The sequence below is a fragment of the Podarcis raffonei genome, chromosome 18 (genome assembly GCF_027172205.1).
Source record: "Podarcis raffonei isolate rPodRaf1 chromosome 18, rPodRaf1.pri, whole genome shotgun sequence".
Lineage (NCBI taxonomy): Eukaryota > Metazoa > Chordata > Lepidosauria > Squamata > Lacertidae > Podarcis > Podarcis raffonei.
Window position 1 is genome coordinate 2148482 of NC_070619.1, and position 18343 is coordinate 2166824.

An 18343-nucleotide genomic window follows, 5' to 3' on the forward strand; every position below is an offset into this window, starting at 1 on the left:
AATTAAACAAACGTGATGCTCGTCGCATCAGCCATCCCCAGCAGCCGTGTTTGAAACTCCCATTGTTCTAGGCGCGTTTTGCGACGGAATTTCATTAGCGCGAGCAGTTTCTGAGAGCAGTGCAGTACTGAGCCTAAGATTTCAGATTAAAACTGCAGTGGAAGGAAAGGAGGACCTTTTTCTGCCTCCCCACTTCCAGCTACTCTCTGAAGACTGGAGGAGACCCTCTTAAGAATATTAGCGGGGTGGTCAAGGGAAGGTCTAGAGCATGTGAAAAAAATGAACATAAGATTTTAGCTGCAGTTCATTAATTTTCAGCTTTGTATTCTTGTTATTTAAAAAGAGCCTAGACATTCCGTTGTTGCACCCATAACCTTGGTTTAAGGTGCCATTTAGCTCCTAGCTTTCATATCTCAGTTTCTTACACGGCCCAGCAGCTCCCGTCCGCAGTCTCAGCCTGACCTCTTAGCATTGTCTCCAGCGAAGGCTTTCTCAGAGCAGAACGGACCTAGATTAGTCACATGCATTGATTTCCGTAAATTCACTTTGAGCAAGTCTAACACTGGCTGCAACCCTTATTTCTTTGAAATGCTGTGTTGTTTATTTTCTCCACTCCAATGACCAGACCTCAAGGAGTGGTCCAAACTGATCTTGGCATCCTCAGCCTCACCTGTGAAGAGTTTCACCCAGTGGTTATCAGCCTAAATTGAGCATGACCTGCCATGCTGCAGCCTGAAATCTGTGGCAACTTCTTGAGGTTATTTTGCCCCAACGTATAATCTGCAGAAACACCACCCTCTATATTCCAGATGTCAAGAATTCTAGGCAGTTTTTGTGAGTTTCCGGAACACAGCTAGGCAGAAGCAAACAAGTGACAGAAGTTAGCGCATTTGTCCGTCTAGCTCAGAGGTTTTGAGACAGCCACTACCTGCAGATGCTGTTGGACACTGAACCTGCAATCTTCTGCATGCAAAGGAGATGCTTTTACCTTCAAAATAGAAGTTCCTAGTCCTCATTATTCTGAGCAGTAAAGTTACCTTGCAGTTGGTCCAGCTAGCTTACAGCTCTACACTTACTGGCAGGGAACACGGCCAGCTCTACGTGGAAATTCAGGATTTGAACCCGGGACCGTCTTGACTGCCAAGCGGGTGCTGTGCAACTCAGCTACAACTCTTCCAAAAAAGCATCCTAATCTTTTTTAAGAAGACGGCAGAAAGCTGTTTTGGGGAGTCCTTAAAGTCTACTGAGTATTGTAATAAGCAATGGAGCTAGTCTTTTGAAACGAGACCGAAATCTAAGGCTTAACCACAGTTCCAAAGTTCGTTCTCTCATACATTCAACCCCCTCTAAATTTGTTCTGTATATATATTATCTGTCAACATCCAAATATTTGGTCAAGTAGCTGCATGTGTGCCTAACAGGGAGCCTTTGGGCTTGCATTAATTCGGATCTGTGGTAGTTTGGTTATTTTATTCCTGCATTGCGGGGGGGGTGGACTAGAGGACCCTTGGGTGTCCCAAATCTGCGATTCTAGGAAATGAGATGATCCAGCGCAATTCTGGCATCATATAAAGCTGAAATTGCTTGTTGCCCTGCCCTATTGTTGCATTTTTAAAGGGAGATGCCAGCGACTGAACCGGAGGTGTTCTGTTGGACTACAACTCCCATCATCCTCTGTTCCTAGGCCATGTTGACGGGATCCAATGGGCCCCATCCGTGATCTCCAAGGAGAGGAGACCTACCCCACACTGGGTGTTGCTGAACTCCCAACAGAACCAGCAAGCATCGCTGAGGATGATGGGAATTGTAGTCAAGCAACATCTAGCAGGCTACCTGTACCATCCGTCTGCCCATCATTAGGAACAGGGCCCCCTCTGGGTGCCCAAAGGCTAAATGCCAGCCTTTGCCAACCAAGCACCCTATAGAAGTTTAGACTACAGCTCCCATCAGCCAGTGCAGCTGTATAACACAGCAGCTGATGGGATTTGGAGTCCAAAACCGAGCTTGGTGCCGCATCAGTTGCAACGGATGCATTCAGGAGAGATGGCATTGGTGGCTTCTCAAAAATGCATCAAATTATTTCAAACAGAGCATCTTACTTGGAATGCAGATTGCATTTTGGGTTCTTTTCCAAGTCTTTCTTACCTCCCCGCCCCCTTATAATCTTATCCCGTGTCCTGCATTTCATATATCTTATGTGAAAGGCAATTCATGAATGAAAATAATATTGCATCCTGAGTATAATCACAACAGCTTCTGGCTAGGCTGAATAAAAAAACAAAGAGGTCTCTTTTTAATAAATAAAAAAATAGAACCCGCTACATTTTCTTTCCCCTGAAGCAGAAGGTATAATGAGCTCTGAAATGTGGGTGTACTGAGATTATTATTTTTAATGAATATTTGACAGCTGGGGTTTTTGAGCAAGGTGCTGTTATTTTTGTAATAAATTCTTCCAGCAGAGAGGGATCCCCCCCCCTCCTGAATTTTTACCTTGTTTGCGGGTTCGGTTTGTGTTCCTTTTTCAAGCCTTTGCCTAGCCAGTAGCTAGGTGAGATTTGGGGTGAATTGCTTGGGAATTGCATCATTAGAGTACCGCAGCATTACATCTGCAAGGAAATGGGGTATGAACATCAAACCTCCACAAAGCAGGCTAGTATATAAAGGTAAAGGGGACCCCTGACCACTAGGTCCAGTCGTGGCCGACTCTGGGGTTGTGACGCTCATCTCGCTTTACTGGCTGAGGGAACCGGCGTACAGCTTCTGGGTCATGTGGCTAGCAGGACTAAGCCGCTTCTGGCGAACCAGAGCAGCGCACAGAAACGCCATTTACCTTCCCACCAGAGCGGTACCTATTTATCTACTTGCACTTTGACGTGCTTTTGAACTGCTAGGTTGGCAGGAGCAGGGACCGAGCAACAGGAGCTCACCCTGTCGTGAGGATTCGAACCGCTGACCTTCTGATCAGCAAGTTCTAGGCTCTGTGGTTTAACCCACAGCACCACCCACGTCCCTTGCGGCTAGTATATAGTGCACATCTATACCAAACATTTGACGCAGCTGCCTTTCCATACAGATTCCTGGAAACCGTAGTTCGTTAATGGTGCTGGACACTGTAACGCAGGGGTCAGCAAACCTTTTCAGCAGGGGGCCAGTCGACTGTCCCTCAGACCCTGTGGACTATATTTTGGGGAGGGTGGAAAATGAACAAATTCCTATGCTCCACAAATAACCCAGAGATGCATTTTAAATAAAAGGACACATTCTACTCATGTAAAAACACGCTGCTTCCTGGACCGTCCGCGGGCCAGATTGAGAAAGCGATTGGGCCAGATCTGGCCCCCAGGCCTTAGTTTGCCTACTCATGCTGTAACCCAGGAGTCAGCAAACTGAACGGTGTCTCCAGTGCCGATCGTTTGGCGGGCCAGAGGGCGTGGGAGGGCGTGCCCATATGCATGCGCACACGCTATTTCCGGCGCACTTCTGGGTCGGAGGAGCACCGGAAATAGCTTGTGCGCATGTGCACAGGCCTCCTCTGACCCGGATGTGCACTGGAAAGAACGCTTGTGCGTGCGCAAATAATGCTTACGCATGCGCACAAACTATTTCCAGTGCTCCTCTGACGCGGAAGTGGGCAGCCACGCAGCGCAGCGCCGGTAAGAGCGAGCGGTGGCAGCGGGTGGCAGGGGTTGCTGCAGGCCGGATAAACGAGTCCCTCGGGCCTTATCCGGCCCACGGGCCTTAGTTTGGGGACCTCTGCTGTAACCCTTTGAGGGGTGAACTACAGTTGCCAGGACTGTTGGGGCAGGGGGAGCCATGTGTTCAAATATATGGTGTAGATGTGTCAATAGAACAACAATGTTTCTGCATATGAACAAATTAGAATGGGAAGAACCTGAAATACTAATTTGGGGAGGGGGAGGGAATCAACCTGCATGAGTTGGTTTTGAACACGCACCTCCTGCAGTGATCTATTATGAAGCCACCCATCCATGTATATATCTTATTATATGCATAAAAATGTAGGGTCCGCATCACCCAGCCCACAGTGGAGGATTTGTAGTGCAAGCCCAGATCTGCGTGATGACAGCCTTACAATATTATATATATAGGAAGATACATGCACATACACAGAAAATCAATTTAAAATGCTCTGTACAACCAGAGCAAAATAACAGGCAGGTTGAATTCTCTTTCTAACAAATGAGCATTTAAAAGTAATCCCAGTTTTAATTTGTTCCTTTTCATGTTACAAAGTTGTTCTTTGTATACTATTCTATTTTGCAGAATTTTGATGTTCCCTTCAACAATCCATCCATATTTCACAGACACCGATCTGGCTCTTTCAATATGTATTTGCAAGTGATGATTGCATGGGTGAATTTTTTCACTCTTTCGTTGTGGGTCTTCTTGGAGGGCGCCAATGTTGAATGAACTGTGAACTGGCTTGTTGCCTCTCAGCCTCAGTTTTTCCCTGCTGCAAAATGGGCACAGCAGGTTCATTCGCTGCACCTACGTGCTGTGAGGATAAGCAGAAAGGAGGAGGGGGATAATAAATTATATCAGCAACCTGAGGATCCCCAATAGCTATGCCCCCCTCCCTTGTCCCAACTGGAAGCATTGGCAAAAACCGGCATCACATCTGAGCTTAATTATACTGTTGATTAACGAAAGCAAGACTTTTCCGGGAACTGATCTTTGCCCGAGCAATGATGTCATTTGCAATATGTCCTCTGCAACCTAATTTTGGAAGATTTCCGCTTATTCCGCAGCTCAGTCAAATTGCAGATCCGCAAAAAAGTCCCTCTGCTCCTTGGCAAGTTAGTTAATCTTTGCTATAAGCTAAGCATTGCTAAACATGAGCTGCTTGATCAAAGCAGAACACCACACTCAGTTTTGCTAAACTGGCGCTGCCTGAACAAAAAACCCACTAAGCTCTGCACAAGCCCCTTACCCAGTCCTCCAGTTATTCAAGTTACTTAGGCTAAACTTTGCGAAACCTGAGCTGCTGGCTTCAGTTGACCTTCGCCTAACCTGTGCTGCTCAACAGATCTTGGATTGTTCATCGTAAAATTGAGAATGGGATGATATCCCAGCAGAAGACTGTGGATAGTAGCCTACACTGCGCTGGCAAGGATCTGTAAGGCCCAAATCACATGATTCCATTCCGGCATTCCTAGTCCGCTATGCATTTCTGGTGTTATGGTGCCACTTCAAACAGCCACAGTTTCCCCCATGGAGTCCTGGGAAGTGGAGTTTGGGTGAGGAGAATCATTAGGGTGCCCCCTATTCTCCCTCCTAGAGAATTTGCAATTCTCAAAGTGGTTAATTGGTTGTTAAACCACTCCAGGAATTGCTGTTGATTCTCAGTGCCCCAAGCAAACTAGGATACTTTGGGAGAAAAACCCAAGAACATTTAAAGCAGCTTGGCACTGCTTTATCTCTATAGTGCGGATTGGGCCCATGCCAGCCATTAAGGGCCACTCAAGGGAGGGGCTAGGGGAGGGTGCATGAAGAGTCCGTGTGGCTCCCACTGGCTCTCGATCTTGTCAATCATTGCTTAAGAACCTCTTTGGCAGCCTAGCCCAACACCTGCATTTGAACAGGAGGTGAGAAATGCTAGCAATCTGAGCCCAAACAATGCAATCTATTAATTATTATTAACAACAATAATATTGCCAGGTTGCAGCCTGATTAGACCAAAGGCCTCTGAGCTGTGCAGGAAACCCAACAGGTCGTCGTAAGGAATAAATGCATTAAAATTAAATTGCCTGCAGAAAAGCGAAGGAAAGGCCCCATCAGAAATAGACTGAAAGGCTCTGAAATGTGAACATCTTAATCTGCCATTAACAGTCAGACCATAGGGCGTCCACCCCAGGGATCGTGGGGGAGTCTTGTGCCCCTCCAAGAAACTGCTGAACTCGCAGCTCAAAAGAACCAGAGATGAGTTTTTCAGCTGGTTGAGGACAAAGAGAGGCATCTAGTCTAGCCCCCTGTCCTCACCAGATGCCCCCCAAATGCAAGCAGCAGCACGTCTCCCCCTGACACACACCGCCCCAAGGTCTCCAGCAACTGGGATTCAGAAGTGTGGCTGCTCTGACTGTGGACACAGAGAGCACAGCTGTCCTGGCTCGTAGCTACGCCTGGGTGATATATCAATATATCATCCAAAACCGGTTTGAAGTCCATCTCGTGATATCATGATGTGTTTGTGTGCTATGCAAAAATCACAATGCAGGACCAGCCAATGCCTCTACATCGCTCCATCCTTATTTCAGACATCGTGACATATCTATGTATCACAATGTTTAGCTGGTGATATCTATCACAATGTTGGAAACCAGGTACTGCCCATCCTTACTAGTAGCCCGCAATCGCTCTCCCCTCTTCTGCGAATTTGTCTGGTCCTGTTTCGAACCCTCCAGATTGGTGCCCATCACTCCCGCCTCTTGGTCTGCAGCCCTGACCTCTGAAGAGGCCTTCCCTGCTCCCAGGAAATAATGCCTCTTCTGAACAGAGACATTTGCCCATCTCTCGTTTGACACTGCTGAGGACACCCATGGCTTTCCTGGTGTTGCAGAACTCCAACTCCCATCCTCCTCCTTGACCACTGGCCCTGGGAATGCTGGGAGTTGGAGTCCTACGTGGAGGGGCTCAAAGACAACCGCCCTCCCAAGCCCTGGTGTCACTGGAAAGGATTGGACCTCAGCCTTCCCCTTCCCTGATTGTTCTGCCATTCCAATATACGTTTCACTGGGACAGCACCTGGTGGCTGGAGAGTGCGCCAACTGATTGCTTGCAGGCCTGCTCCTATGCGCCCAGCAGCCGCTTGGCAAACCTACCGAGAACCAGCTTGCGATGGCAAGATCTAGCGTGTCAGGGTCTGAACGTACGAACACAGCAGCCTTATATATATATAATGGCTCTCTCCTGGGACTTGTTTGCTACTTGAGATCTTTAAAAAAACAAAAACTGGCATTGCCGCGAGTTGATCCTGGAAACGTCTGCATGCAAAGTGCAGGCTCAGCACGCCACCTGCCGCAGCCCCCTCTTGCAAATCGACTCCGGGAAACATGGCAGAGTCCAGAGCAAACCTTTTCCCTGAGCCCACGGCTGGCCACCCCAAGCTGTATCCCAGCAGCACTCAAGCGCAGAAGTCCTCCTGCAGCCTTTCCGAAAGTGTTCCAGAGCCCGAGCACATGTTGCTGCTGCTGTCCGTCTCCACAACTGGCTGGAGCCGCCCCGCACAGCCAGCCGGCGAGAGGCGGCCCCTGCCCCTGGGCATCACCTGTCCTCGTTGCTCTCCTTGATCAAGGCCTTGAGGGCGGGCGGCAGGCGGGGCGCCTTGGGTGGTGGCCCCAGCGCCACCATCAGCTCGCTCTTGCGCACCAGGGCAGCCCGCAGCTGCTCGCGCATGTCCTCGATCTTCCTCTCCAGCTCCTTCAGCTCCTTCTCTTTGTCCTCCTTGCTGCCCTGCTGCTGCGGATCCTGGCCGTTCATGCAGTGCCAGACGGGGGCCTCTCGCTCCTCATCCGAAGCCTCGTCCGGGGCGTTCTCGATGTTGAAGTGGACGCGCTTGTCCTCCTTCTTCACGGCTGCCCGGCGGAGGTTGTTCCAACCTGGCTGGTTGGAGGGCGGCGGGGGCGGCGGGGGGGCCTCTGGTTCCTCTTGGCTCTTTTGGATGTTGCACCTTTGGGGGAAGGCAGAGAGGAGAAAAGAGGGAGAATTGGCTTTATTTATTCATTCATGCCCCACTTTTTCCTCCTAGCAGCTCAAGGCAGATCGTCCTCAACACAACAACCCTGTATACGGATGGCACAGTGGGAACATATAATAGAAGCATAGAACTGTAGAGTTGGAATAATAATAATTAATGTTTAATAGATTATTGTATTTTAATATTCTATTGAAAGCCGCCCAGAGTGGCTGGAGAAACCCAGCCATATGGGCGGGGTATAAATAATATATTATTATTATTATTATTATTATTATTATTATTATTATTATTAGAATTTTATTATTTATACTCTGGCATATATAAAAACAAAATAAAATGTCAAACATTGAAAAACTTCCCAATACAGATGTCTTCTAAAAGTCAGATACAGTGGTACCTCGGGTTAAGAACTTAATTTGTTCCAGAGGTCCGTTCTTAACCTGAAACTGTACTTAACCTAAGGTATCACTTTAGCTAATGGGGCCTCCTGCTGCTGCCGCGCCGCTAGAGCACAATTTCTGTTCTCATCCTGAAGCAAAGTTCTTAACTTGAAGCACTATTTCTGGGTTAGCGGAGTCTGTAAACTGAAGCGTCTGTAACCCAGTACCACTGTAGTTCTTTATCTTGTTAACATCTGCTGGGAGGGCGTTCCACAGGGCGGGTGCCACTACCGGGACAGCCCTCTGCCTGGTTTCCTGCAACCTCACTTCTAGCAGGGAGGGAACCACCAGGGGCCACAATGGTCATCTAGACCAACCCCCTGCAATGCAGGAAACGTGCCCAACTTGGGCTCGAACCCATGACTCTGAGATTAAGAGAATTTTGAAGGCTGGTTTTCGGCTGAAGCCAGACCTCTTCCTGCTGGGACTTATGGGTATACAGTTAGAAAAGGACTATGGAAATTTGTTAGAAGGTACAGTGGTTACCTCGGGTTAAGAACTTAATTCGTTCCGGAGGTCCGTTCTTAACCTGAAACTGTTCTTAACCTGAAGCACCACTTTAGCTACTGGGGCCTCCCACTGCTGCCGTGCAATTTCTGTTCCTCATCCTGAAGCAAAGTTCTTAACCCAAGGTACTATTTCAGGGTTAGCGGAGTCTGTAACCTGAAGCGTCTGTAACCCGAGGTACCACTATGTTCATGGCCGTGAGACTTTTACATGCGCTAATGTGGTGGAAGGACAAATCATGACCAACGATGGAAGAATGGCTATTAAAACTTATGGACTGAGCTGAGATGGCAAATGGACATGTTTAATCAGAGAAAAGTCATTGTTAATATTTGTTAAAGATTGTTGGGTGAATATTGTTTATATTTGTAGCGAATAGATGAAGCATCGGAAGTACTTTCCTTTCTGAAATTTATTTCTCTCTCTTTTCACCTCTTTTCTCGTTCTTTCTTTCTTTCTTTCTCCCCCCCCTCCCTCTCCCTCTCCCCCCTCTCTTTACTGTATTTAGATCAAAGCCTTTGTTTGGACAAAAAGGAAAAAGCACAACAACCCTGTGAGGTAGGGAAGGCTGAGAAGCAGTAATTGCCCCCCTAGGTCACCCAGGAGTGAGCTTCATGTCCAATTGCGGGGGCACTGCTGGGTAGTTAAAGAGCTTGGTGCACAGGCTCCCAAAGGAAATTTGCATAAGATTTGCCTATGCCAATTTACATTTGCTTGTGCTGGTTTGCATATTTGCCCTTGCTAATTTGGGGGACATTTGCGTGACATTTGCCAACGCTAAGCTGCATAACGTTTCCCTGCGCTGTGTTGCATAACGTTTGTCTGTACTAATTTGCATGACATTTGCATATGCTAATTTGCATGGAATTTGCATGTGCTAGTTATACTGGGCACCTGGTCAAATCCTGATGTGGAGTGGCTGCCTCTCTTACAACAGGGGTGGCCAACTCCCAAGAGACTGTGATCTACTCACAGAATTAAAAACTCTCCTTCGGCAGATTGTGCTACAATGGAGGACGGGCCAAGGGGGCTGGAATCTATTTTACCACCGCTAAGGAAAGGGAGCTAGCAATCTACCGTGATCTACCAAAACCTCGCAGGGATCTACCAGTAGATCGTGGACCTGTTGGACAGCCCTGTCCTACAACAACAGCCTCCCCCTTCCTCCATCACTACACTTCCATCTTTCTTAGTGCCCCCTGCATCATTTTTAAAAGACGATAGCATGACAATAGCCTTACAATTTTATGTATATAGGAAGAAAAGCCCAATGGCATAAACTCCTCCTTAAAAGGTAAAGGGTAAAGGGACCCCTGACCATTAGGTCCAGTCATGGCCGACTCTGGGCTTGCGGCACTCATCTCGCTTTATTGGCCGAGGGAGCCGGCGTACAGCTTTCGGGTCATGTGGCCAGCATGACTAAGCTGCTTCTGGCGAACCAGAGCAGCGCACGGAAACGCCGTTTACCTTCCCGCCGGAGTGGTACCTATTTATCTATTTGCACTTCGTGCTTTCGAACTGCTAGGTTGGCAGCAGCAGGGACTGAGCAACAGGAGCTCACCCCGTCACGGGGATTTGAACCGCCAACCTTCTGATCGGCAAGTCCTAGGCTCTGTGGTTTAACCCACAGCGCCACCCGCGTCCCCAAAGCTCCTCCTTAGCAGCCGATTAAATCCGGACAATGGAAGCCAAATTCTTTCCGGCTGCAAAATGTATCCGGAGATAAAGCAACAGAGTTCAGAGCAAGCAGCAGGCCGAGTGCGTAATGTTTCCTTATTTACCTTTTCTCCAAATTCAGCTTTTTGTTCCTCTGCTCCTCCAAACCCATGTTCAGCGCCCGGTGGATTTTCTGGCATATATTAAAAACAAATTAAGAAAGTAATGGTGAGGCTAGATTTCCTTGGGAATCCTCAGGTTTTCACAGTTAAATGCTTTGCAATGTGAGCAGAAAGCAGGAAAGTGGTCCAATCAGCATGCAACAGAATCACAGAGATGGATGGGATCCCAGGAGGTCATCCATCCCAACCCACTTGTTGAAACCAGAAACACCTTGCAACGCCACCCCTGAGAAGTAGCCTTCCCTTATTTGAATTTAAGCTGCAAATCCTATCAACAACGCAAGCTTGGGAGCCGGTTCTTTTGAGACACAAAGAGCTAGCTGGTCTCTGGCAGGCAGGAATTCTCTTGTTTGCAGACGCACCTGGGAGGAATGCGGTGGGTGGATGAACCAGCCGCCCTCCATCCCAGGCTTAAGAGAGGGGAACAGAAGAGGAGGCTGCCACTTGTGGATCGCCGCCCTGCAAGTGGATCGCCGTCCTGCGCTTTGGCAAGTTTGGGAGGCGACCTCTTACCTGGCTGGTGTGAAGCCAGTAGTTGAACTTCTTCTTGCGTTTGATGCGAGGCAAGATGAGGCGGTAGAAGATGTGCTCTCCGAGGGAAGTCAGCAAAGAACCACAGAGACCAATGCAAAGTAGGACAAAGAGCCCCGAAAAGTGGTAGATGCCCATCTGCAGGGTCTGGGCAAGGAGAGAGGGAAAGAATGAGCACAGCTCGGAGCCCACGCATACAGCGGGCACTCACCATGTTTGGAGGAGGAGGAATGCTGTCTACGACCCCAAGAACACCATCCCCATCGTCAAACATGGAGGGGGACATATTATGCTTTGGGGGTCTTTTTCTGCTAAGGGGACAGGACACCTTCACCGCATCGCAGGGACGATAGACAGGACCATGTATCGTCAAATCTTGGGTGAGCACCTCCTTCCCTCAGCCAGGGCATTGAAAATGGGTCGAGGATGGGTATTCCAGCATGACAATGACACAAAACACACAAAGGCCAAGGCAACAAAGGAGTGGCTCAAAAAGAAGCACACTAAGGTCCTGGAGTGGCCTAGCCAGTCTCCAGACCTTAATCCCATCAAAAATCTGTGGAGGGAGCTGAAGGTGCGAGTAGCTACACATCAGCCTCGAAATCTTACTGACTTGGAGAGGATCTGCAAAGAGGAGTGGGACAAAATACCTCCTGAGATGTGTGCAAACCTGGTGGCCACCTACGAGAAACGTCTGACCTCTGTAATTGCCAACAAGGGTTTTGCCACCAAGTACTAAGTCATCTTTTGCAAAGGGATCAAATGCTTATTTCACTTATTATAATGCACATCAATCTCTGACTTTTATCTTCTGGGTTTCTGGGGGTTTTCCTGTTGTTATTCCGTCTCTCACAGCTACAATAAAGGTAAAGGTACCCCTGCCCGAAGGCCAGTCGTGTCCGACTCTAGGGTTGTGCGCTCATCTCACTCTAGAGGCCGGGAGCCGGCGCCGTCCGAGGACACTTCTGGGTCACGTGGCCAGCGTGATGAAGCTGCTCTGGCGAGCCGGCACCAGAGCAGCACACGGAACGCCGTTTACCTTCCCGCTACTAAGCGGTCCCTATTTATCTACTTGCACCCGGGGGTGCTTTCGAACCGCTAGGTGGGCAGGAGCTGGGATCGAAAGACGGGAGCGCACCCCGCCACGGGGATTCGAACCGCCGACCATACGATCGGCAAGTCCTAGGCATTGTGGTTTTACCCACAGCGCCACCCGCGTCCCACACAATAAACCTACCATTAAAATTATGGACTGGTCATTTCTTCATCAGAGGGCAAACAGGCAAATTTAGCAGGGGATCAAATATTTCCCCCCCTCACTGTATCTATTATCATTCTATTTATGCCCCCCTTTTCCTCAAGGTGGCTCTTCTCCTCCTCATTTAATCCCCCCAACAACCCTGCGAGGCTGGCAAGGCCGATGGCGGTGACTGGACCCAAAAGGCCACCCCTTGCGAGCTTCACTGCCAAGCGGGGATTTGAACCCAGGTCCTTAAAAAAATATATATTCATTTTTCTTTTTCATTCATTACACACATCTCAAATTCTTAACATTTACTATATATTCCTCCCTCCCCTTCTAGGCTTCCCCCAAGTTCCGCTTCTGGTTTGTTTCTCCTTTCACCCACTTTGCTGCCTCCTAGAAGAAAAAATTACTAATAACATATTTATACAAAAATCAAACCTAAAAACATAAAAATGAGTACACCATATTATTTCTCTATCTTCTACACATTTTCTAATACTAACAATGCGGATGTTTATTTAAATCCTGCCGTCCAGCCTATAGACTTTCTTTGTTTCTGTCTTTTTCTCTTAGTCTGTCTGTCATTTTTGCCAGTTCTGCATAGTTCATCAATTTCTCTTGCCATTGTTCTTTAGTTGGTATTTCTCAAGTCTTTCTTCCAATTTTGTGCAATCAGCAATCAGCATTCTTGCAGCTGTAGTAGCATACATAAATAGAATCCTCTTTTCTTTCGGTATATCCTGGCCTAAAATACCTAGGAGGAAGCCTTCTGTGAACCCAGGTCCTAGTCTGATACTCTAACCCAGGGTTTCCCAAACTTGAGCCTCCAGCTCTTTTTTTGGACTACAACTCCCATCATCCCTAGCTAGCAGGACCCATGGTCGGGGGTGATGGGAATTGTAGTCCAAAACCAGCTGAAGACCCAATGGACCACAGAACCTGGGCCTGGAACCCCCTTGAATCTTGCAGAGAGTGGGGGCTGGCACCCAACTTTTGCAACAATGCATGATTGTCCTTTAATTGTGTGCTCCGCAACCCACCCTTTCCCCAGCCCCCCCCCGTACCTCGGTGACAGCAAAGACCCGCTTTCCACAGGGGACCATCTTGTACCATTTGTCGTGCAGGAGGTCCATGAAGCCGGACGATTTATAGCGGCTGATGAACTCCGAGATGTTGGAGGTCAGGGGCGAGTTCTGGGGAAGGCCGATCCCGTAGCCTGGAAGGTGGCAGAAACACAGATATTGAGGTGGGTTGATGCAAAAAAAGAAATAAATAAAGGGTGTTGCTGGAGGAACACCAATCTCGGTTTCGAGCATGTGCAGAGTGCCTTCTGGTTCTAATATCAGTCAGATATTAGAACGTAAAACAAGGAGAGCCTGACTGGCTGATCAGGCCAGTGGCCTCTCTGGTCCAGCATCTTCACCGTGGCCAAGTCCCCCTGAGAACCTAAGGATCCAGATAGACTGCCTCTGGGCATGGAGGTTCCATTAAAATATCTTCAATACGCAATGGCTGCAGCTCGGACTTTGGTGGCAAAGGGGTGGAAGGAAGAAGAAGCGCCGACAATAACAGATTGGCATAACAAGCTACAAGAATTTGCTGGAATGGCGCAGTTGAGAAACAGCCTGAGAGGCAACTCAAAACAAAAAAATTATGGAAAACTGGGATAGATATAAGATATATGTTCAAAAATACAGCAAAGGTTCGCTATCTATGCTAGCATTCGATTGACGTTGGAGAGAGACTGAGTTGAGAAATAAGACCAAGGGTAAATATTGATATAGGAATGCATTGGACAAAATGTAAAGAAATATACAGTAATAAGAGTACATTCAATTGTAAAAAAGGAATATACAATGGGATAGACAGGAAGTCCAAAGTGTTAGTACACATACGACTTTGGAATAGTTTTTTGTCCTTGTCCCCCCCCTTCTTTTGTTATCTTTAGGTATATAAACTTTGTATATAAATTTTGCATACATGTTGAAAATTATATGATAATAAGCATTGTATTGTAAGATGATATTCTTTACTGATGTAACATAAGAACGTTAATAAATAAAAAAAATATAGTTTAACTGCGTGAAAAAAGTCCTTTCTTTCATCCGTCCTGAAAACCCAAACCTTCAGCTTTATGCAAGCTGTAGTGTTTCAGGAGAGGAAGGAATAATAATAACAATAATAATAATAATTTTATATCCCGCCCATTTGGCTGAGTTTCCCCAGCCACTCTGGATGGCTTCCGGCACATATAAAAACTTAATAAAATGTCAAATATTAAAAACTCCCCCCCCCCACTTTCTCCATGTCACACATCATTTTATAAACTTCCCTCAGGACATCTCTCACTCGTCTTTTCCCTGAACTGGAAAACTCCAAATGCTGCAGCCTCTCCTCACATTTGATCCGTTCCATCTGATCATTCGGGTGGCCTTTTCTGAACTGATTCTATCCCCATTTTTGAGGCGAGGTCACCAAAATTGGACACAGAAACCTAAGCATTTGGCTGTTAACCAGGAGGTTGGTGGTTAGAGCCCCACCAGCAACAGTTGTGGGCTGTTTTGCCGCATCAAGCAGTTGGTCCCTTACCTTTCCCGCCCCTCCCTGGCCACAGTGATCCATGCGACGGTCACCTCCTGGTTTGACTACTGTAATTCACTCTACGTGGGGCTGCCCTTGAAGCTGACCCAGAAACTCCAGCGGGTGCAGAATGCTGCAGCGAGGCTCCTCACAGGGTCTCTGCCATGGGAGCATATTCATCCAGTGCTTTTCCAGCTGCATTGGCTCCCGGTGGAGTACAGGGTCAGATTTAAGGTGCTGGTTTTGACCTTTCAAGCCCTTTGTGGCTTAGGGCCCTCGTATGTACAGGACCGCCTCTCCTGGTCTGCCCCGCAGAGGACCTTATGAATAACCATAGTTTAGAGGTCCCAGGCCCCAAGGAAGTCAGATTATCCCCCACCAGGACCAGGGCCTTCTCAGTGATGGCTCCCACCTGGTGGAATGCTCTGTCCCATGAGACCAGGGCCCTGCAGGATTTGACCTCCTTCCGCCGGGCCTGTAAGACAGAGCTATTCCGCCTGGCCTTTAATTTGAATTCAGCCTGATCTTTTATTCCCCTTCCTTCCCTCCCTCTCCCCTTTTTATGAAGATTACGCTCTGAGACCCCACAGCTAATTCTCCCCTGGTCTCCTCACTGGCCCAAATAGGACTAATTTAGCCAGCTAGCCCTGGTGATGATCTAATGTTTATTGGATGGATTTCCCCCCTAAATTGATTTTTGAATTCTGAATTTATTGTTATTCACGTTTTATACTGTATTTTATGCTGTTTTTTGTTGCATCAATTAAGTGTTTTAAATTTGTTGTTAGCCGCCCTGAGCCTGGTTTTCTGAACCGGGAAGGGCGGGGAATAAATATTTTTATTTTTATTATTATTTATTATTGCAGGGGGTTGGACTAGATGACCCTGGGCGTCCCCTTCCAACTCTACCATTCTATGATTCTACAAGTGTAGTCTGACCACAGATGGATATAAATGGCGTTACGGCACTGGCATATCCTAGTGGGTGGGCGGATGGATAAATAAGTCGATATGGACCGACAAGACAAATCTATTCAACCTTACTATTGTTGCTGATGCAACTTTGCACCTTAATGTAACTGATCCGTAGAAAGAACTATGAACTGAAAGCAGAGACACTGTATGTACTTAGGTAACCCAAGGAAATCTTTAATAAGAACAATTTTTTCCAAACCCATTCTCGTTTTTGTTTTAATTGTTTTTATTAAAAGTTTTCCTTGGGTTGCAAAAGTACATACAGAGTCTCTGCTTTCAGTTCATAAGAGTTCTTTCTACAGATCATTCATATTCCATATGAGACACTAATGTTATAAACAGTCTACAGTTGGGGAAGAAGGAGAATTGCAGCTTTGCTTTCTTGGGGGGGGGAGATTCTCTGACCTGTCAATCACTTCACCTCGGGGTCAAGAATATCCCCTGGCAGTCAACTCTCATTTAGGGTGGAATGTACAAACTGGTAAAAGATTTCTGGAGTTTAATCTTGGCAGAAACACTAAACATTACTAAAGAAGCTATTGTTTGCTGTTCAAAATTAAAAGTCACAGAATATTTTTGGCGATATATTGTCAAAACAATCAGTCTCCTCTTGACAGTCGTTGACAGCCACTCAATGGAAAACACCTCTCAAATCTTACACTGGCCATTTGGTACCACTCACTCTGGAATAGGGAGAAAATTATGCATGATTTGAGATTTTGACAAGGACTGGGACCTCCTGGCGCTTTTAATGCAATTTGGCACTCCTTTACGCCATATAAAGCATCATTTTCACGGCAGCCCACATCACGAGCCTTGCAAATAGATAATCTAATAAAACTTATATTCTCAGCTTAGATTTTGTTATTTGAACCCCTCTGCAACTGCACTCATTCTATCGTTTTCATCTTTCAATTTTCACCTGTTCTCTCTGTTTGATGTACGTTATAAAATGAAATAAAGAATCTCCTACCCACCCACCCCTGGAAACCCCCCCGCCTCTCAAAAAATATAAATCTGGCAGATGAGACTGGATCAATTATTGGGGAGTGGGAAGCAAGTGGGGGGGGGTGAAAGAGAGAGAGAAATAATGGGTTCATTTGTATTCTGCTCGGCTCCCCAGTTTGCCAAAGAGCTAATGAGAAACGAGGAGATCAAAAGGCATTTGAGATGATGCTCCAGCGAGGGCAGCCTGGAAATAATTAGGGATGTCAAGAAGGAGCGAAAGCGTTAGGGGGTATCGGGTGCTCCCCACCCCATAAACCCAAAGAGGATTTGCAGCAAAGTTTGCAAGGCCGCCCCCTGCAGACCCCTGGCTTTTCCTGGGGCAGAGGGATGGGGAAACAGAATATTCCAGCGTGGGAAGGAGTGGAGAGGAAGTAAGAAACAAAAAATGAAACAGATTTCCGTGCAGGAGCTTCAGTTGCAGGGAACGGCTCAGTAGATCCCCCAAGTGCTAGGGACAAACCCCCGATTGTGAGTTCTACTCAGAGAAGACTCCTTGAAATTCGCAGACTTAGGGAGTCCCACTCAGAGGCAACCTATTGAAATGAAAAGGTGGTGACTCACTCCAGTCCACTGATTTAATGGGGGCTACTCTAGAACCTAGGGACGCGGGTGGCGCTGTGGGTTAAACCACAGAGCCTAGAACTTGCCGATCAGAAGGTTGGCGGTTCGAATCCCTGCAATGACTGGGTGAGCTCCCGTTGCTCAGCCTCTGCTCCTGCCAACCTAGCAGTTCGAAAGCACGTCAAAGTGCAAGTAGATAAATAGGTACCGCTCCGGCGGGAAGGTAAACGGCGTTTCCGTGCGCTGCTCTGGTTCTCCAGAAGTGGCTTAGTTATGCTGACTACACAACCCAGAAAAACTGTCTGCGGACAAACGTCGGCTCCCTTGGCCAATAAAGCGAGATGAGCGCTGCAACCCCAGAGTCGGCCACGACTGGACCTAATGGTCAGGGGTCCCTTTACCTTTACTCTAGAACCTATTAAGGTTCAGTTCAAGTCACAGCACGACAGAGTGGGAGAGTTTGAGGGGATCCCTTTCACTGGAGGCTTTTAAGCAGAGGTTGGATCACCACCTTTTGGGGATGCTGTAGCTGTGACTCCTGTATTGCAGGGGGTTGGACTAGATGACCCCTGGTGACCCCTTCCAACTCTACCATTCTATGATTCTACGCGTCTCCACTGTCTTGCTTCTCTGTTTCCCATAATGCTGGAGTAGACAGACCATTGGTCTGATCCTGCAGGCTCTCCTAATGTTCTTATGAACCTTTCCCCAAACTTAACGCCACATTCCCGATAGGTCACTCAGAAGAGCACATGGCCCTCAAGGGGGGGACACCTTTCCCCTAAAGGACAGCTTGGGGTGGTGGTGTTGAGACTGTGAAGTCTGCAGTCTCCAAAGGAGCCAACTGTGCCGCTGCGTCTTCCTGCCTCCTCCCCCCCAAGGAAAACAGTTGACCCCCGGAGAGGCATCTCTCATTTCCCGCACTTTAATATTTAACAGCCCC

General features: G+C 47.6%; 1 protein-coding gene across 1 annotated transcript in view; it reads right to left on the reverse strand.

Annotated features, from left to right (window-relative positions):
* Positions 1-3675: 3675 nt before the first annotated feature.
* The window catches only part of GRIN3B (glutamate ionotropic receptor NMDA type subunit 3B), a 36349-nt gene continuing 21681 nt past the window's right edge, over positions 3676-18343 (reverse strand). The window contains exons 7-10 of the mRNA XM_053372571.1: positions 13341-13492; positions 11013-11177; positions 10443-10510; positions 3676-7687 (exon numbers count right to left, since the gene is read on the reverse strand). Coding sequence (XP_053228546.1) covers positions 7282-7687; positions 10443-10510; positions 11013-11177; positions 13341-13492 — 791 coding nt within the window. The 3' untranslated portion in view covers positions 3676-7281. The remainder of the gene's footprint in view (positions 7688-10442; positions 10511-11012; positions 11178-13340; positions 13493-18343) is intronic.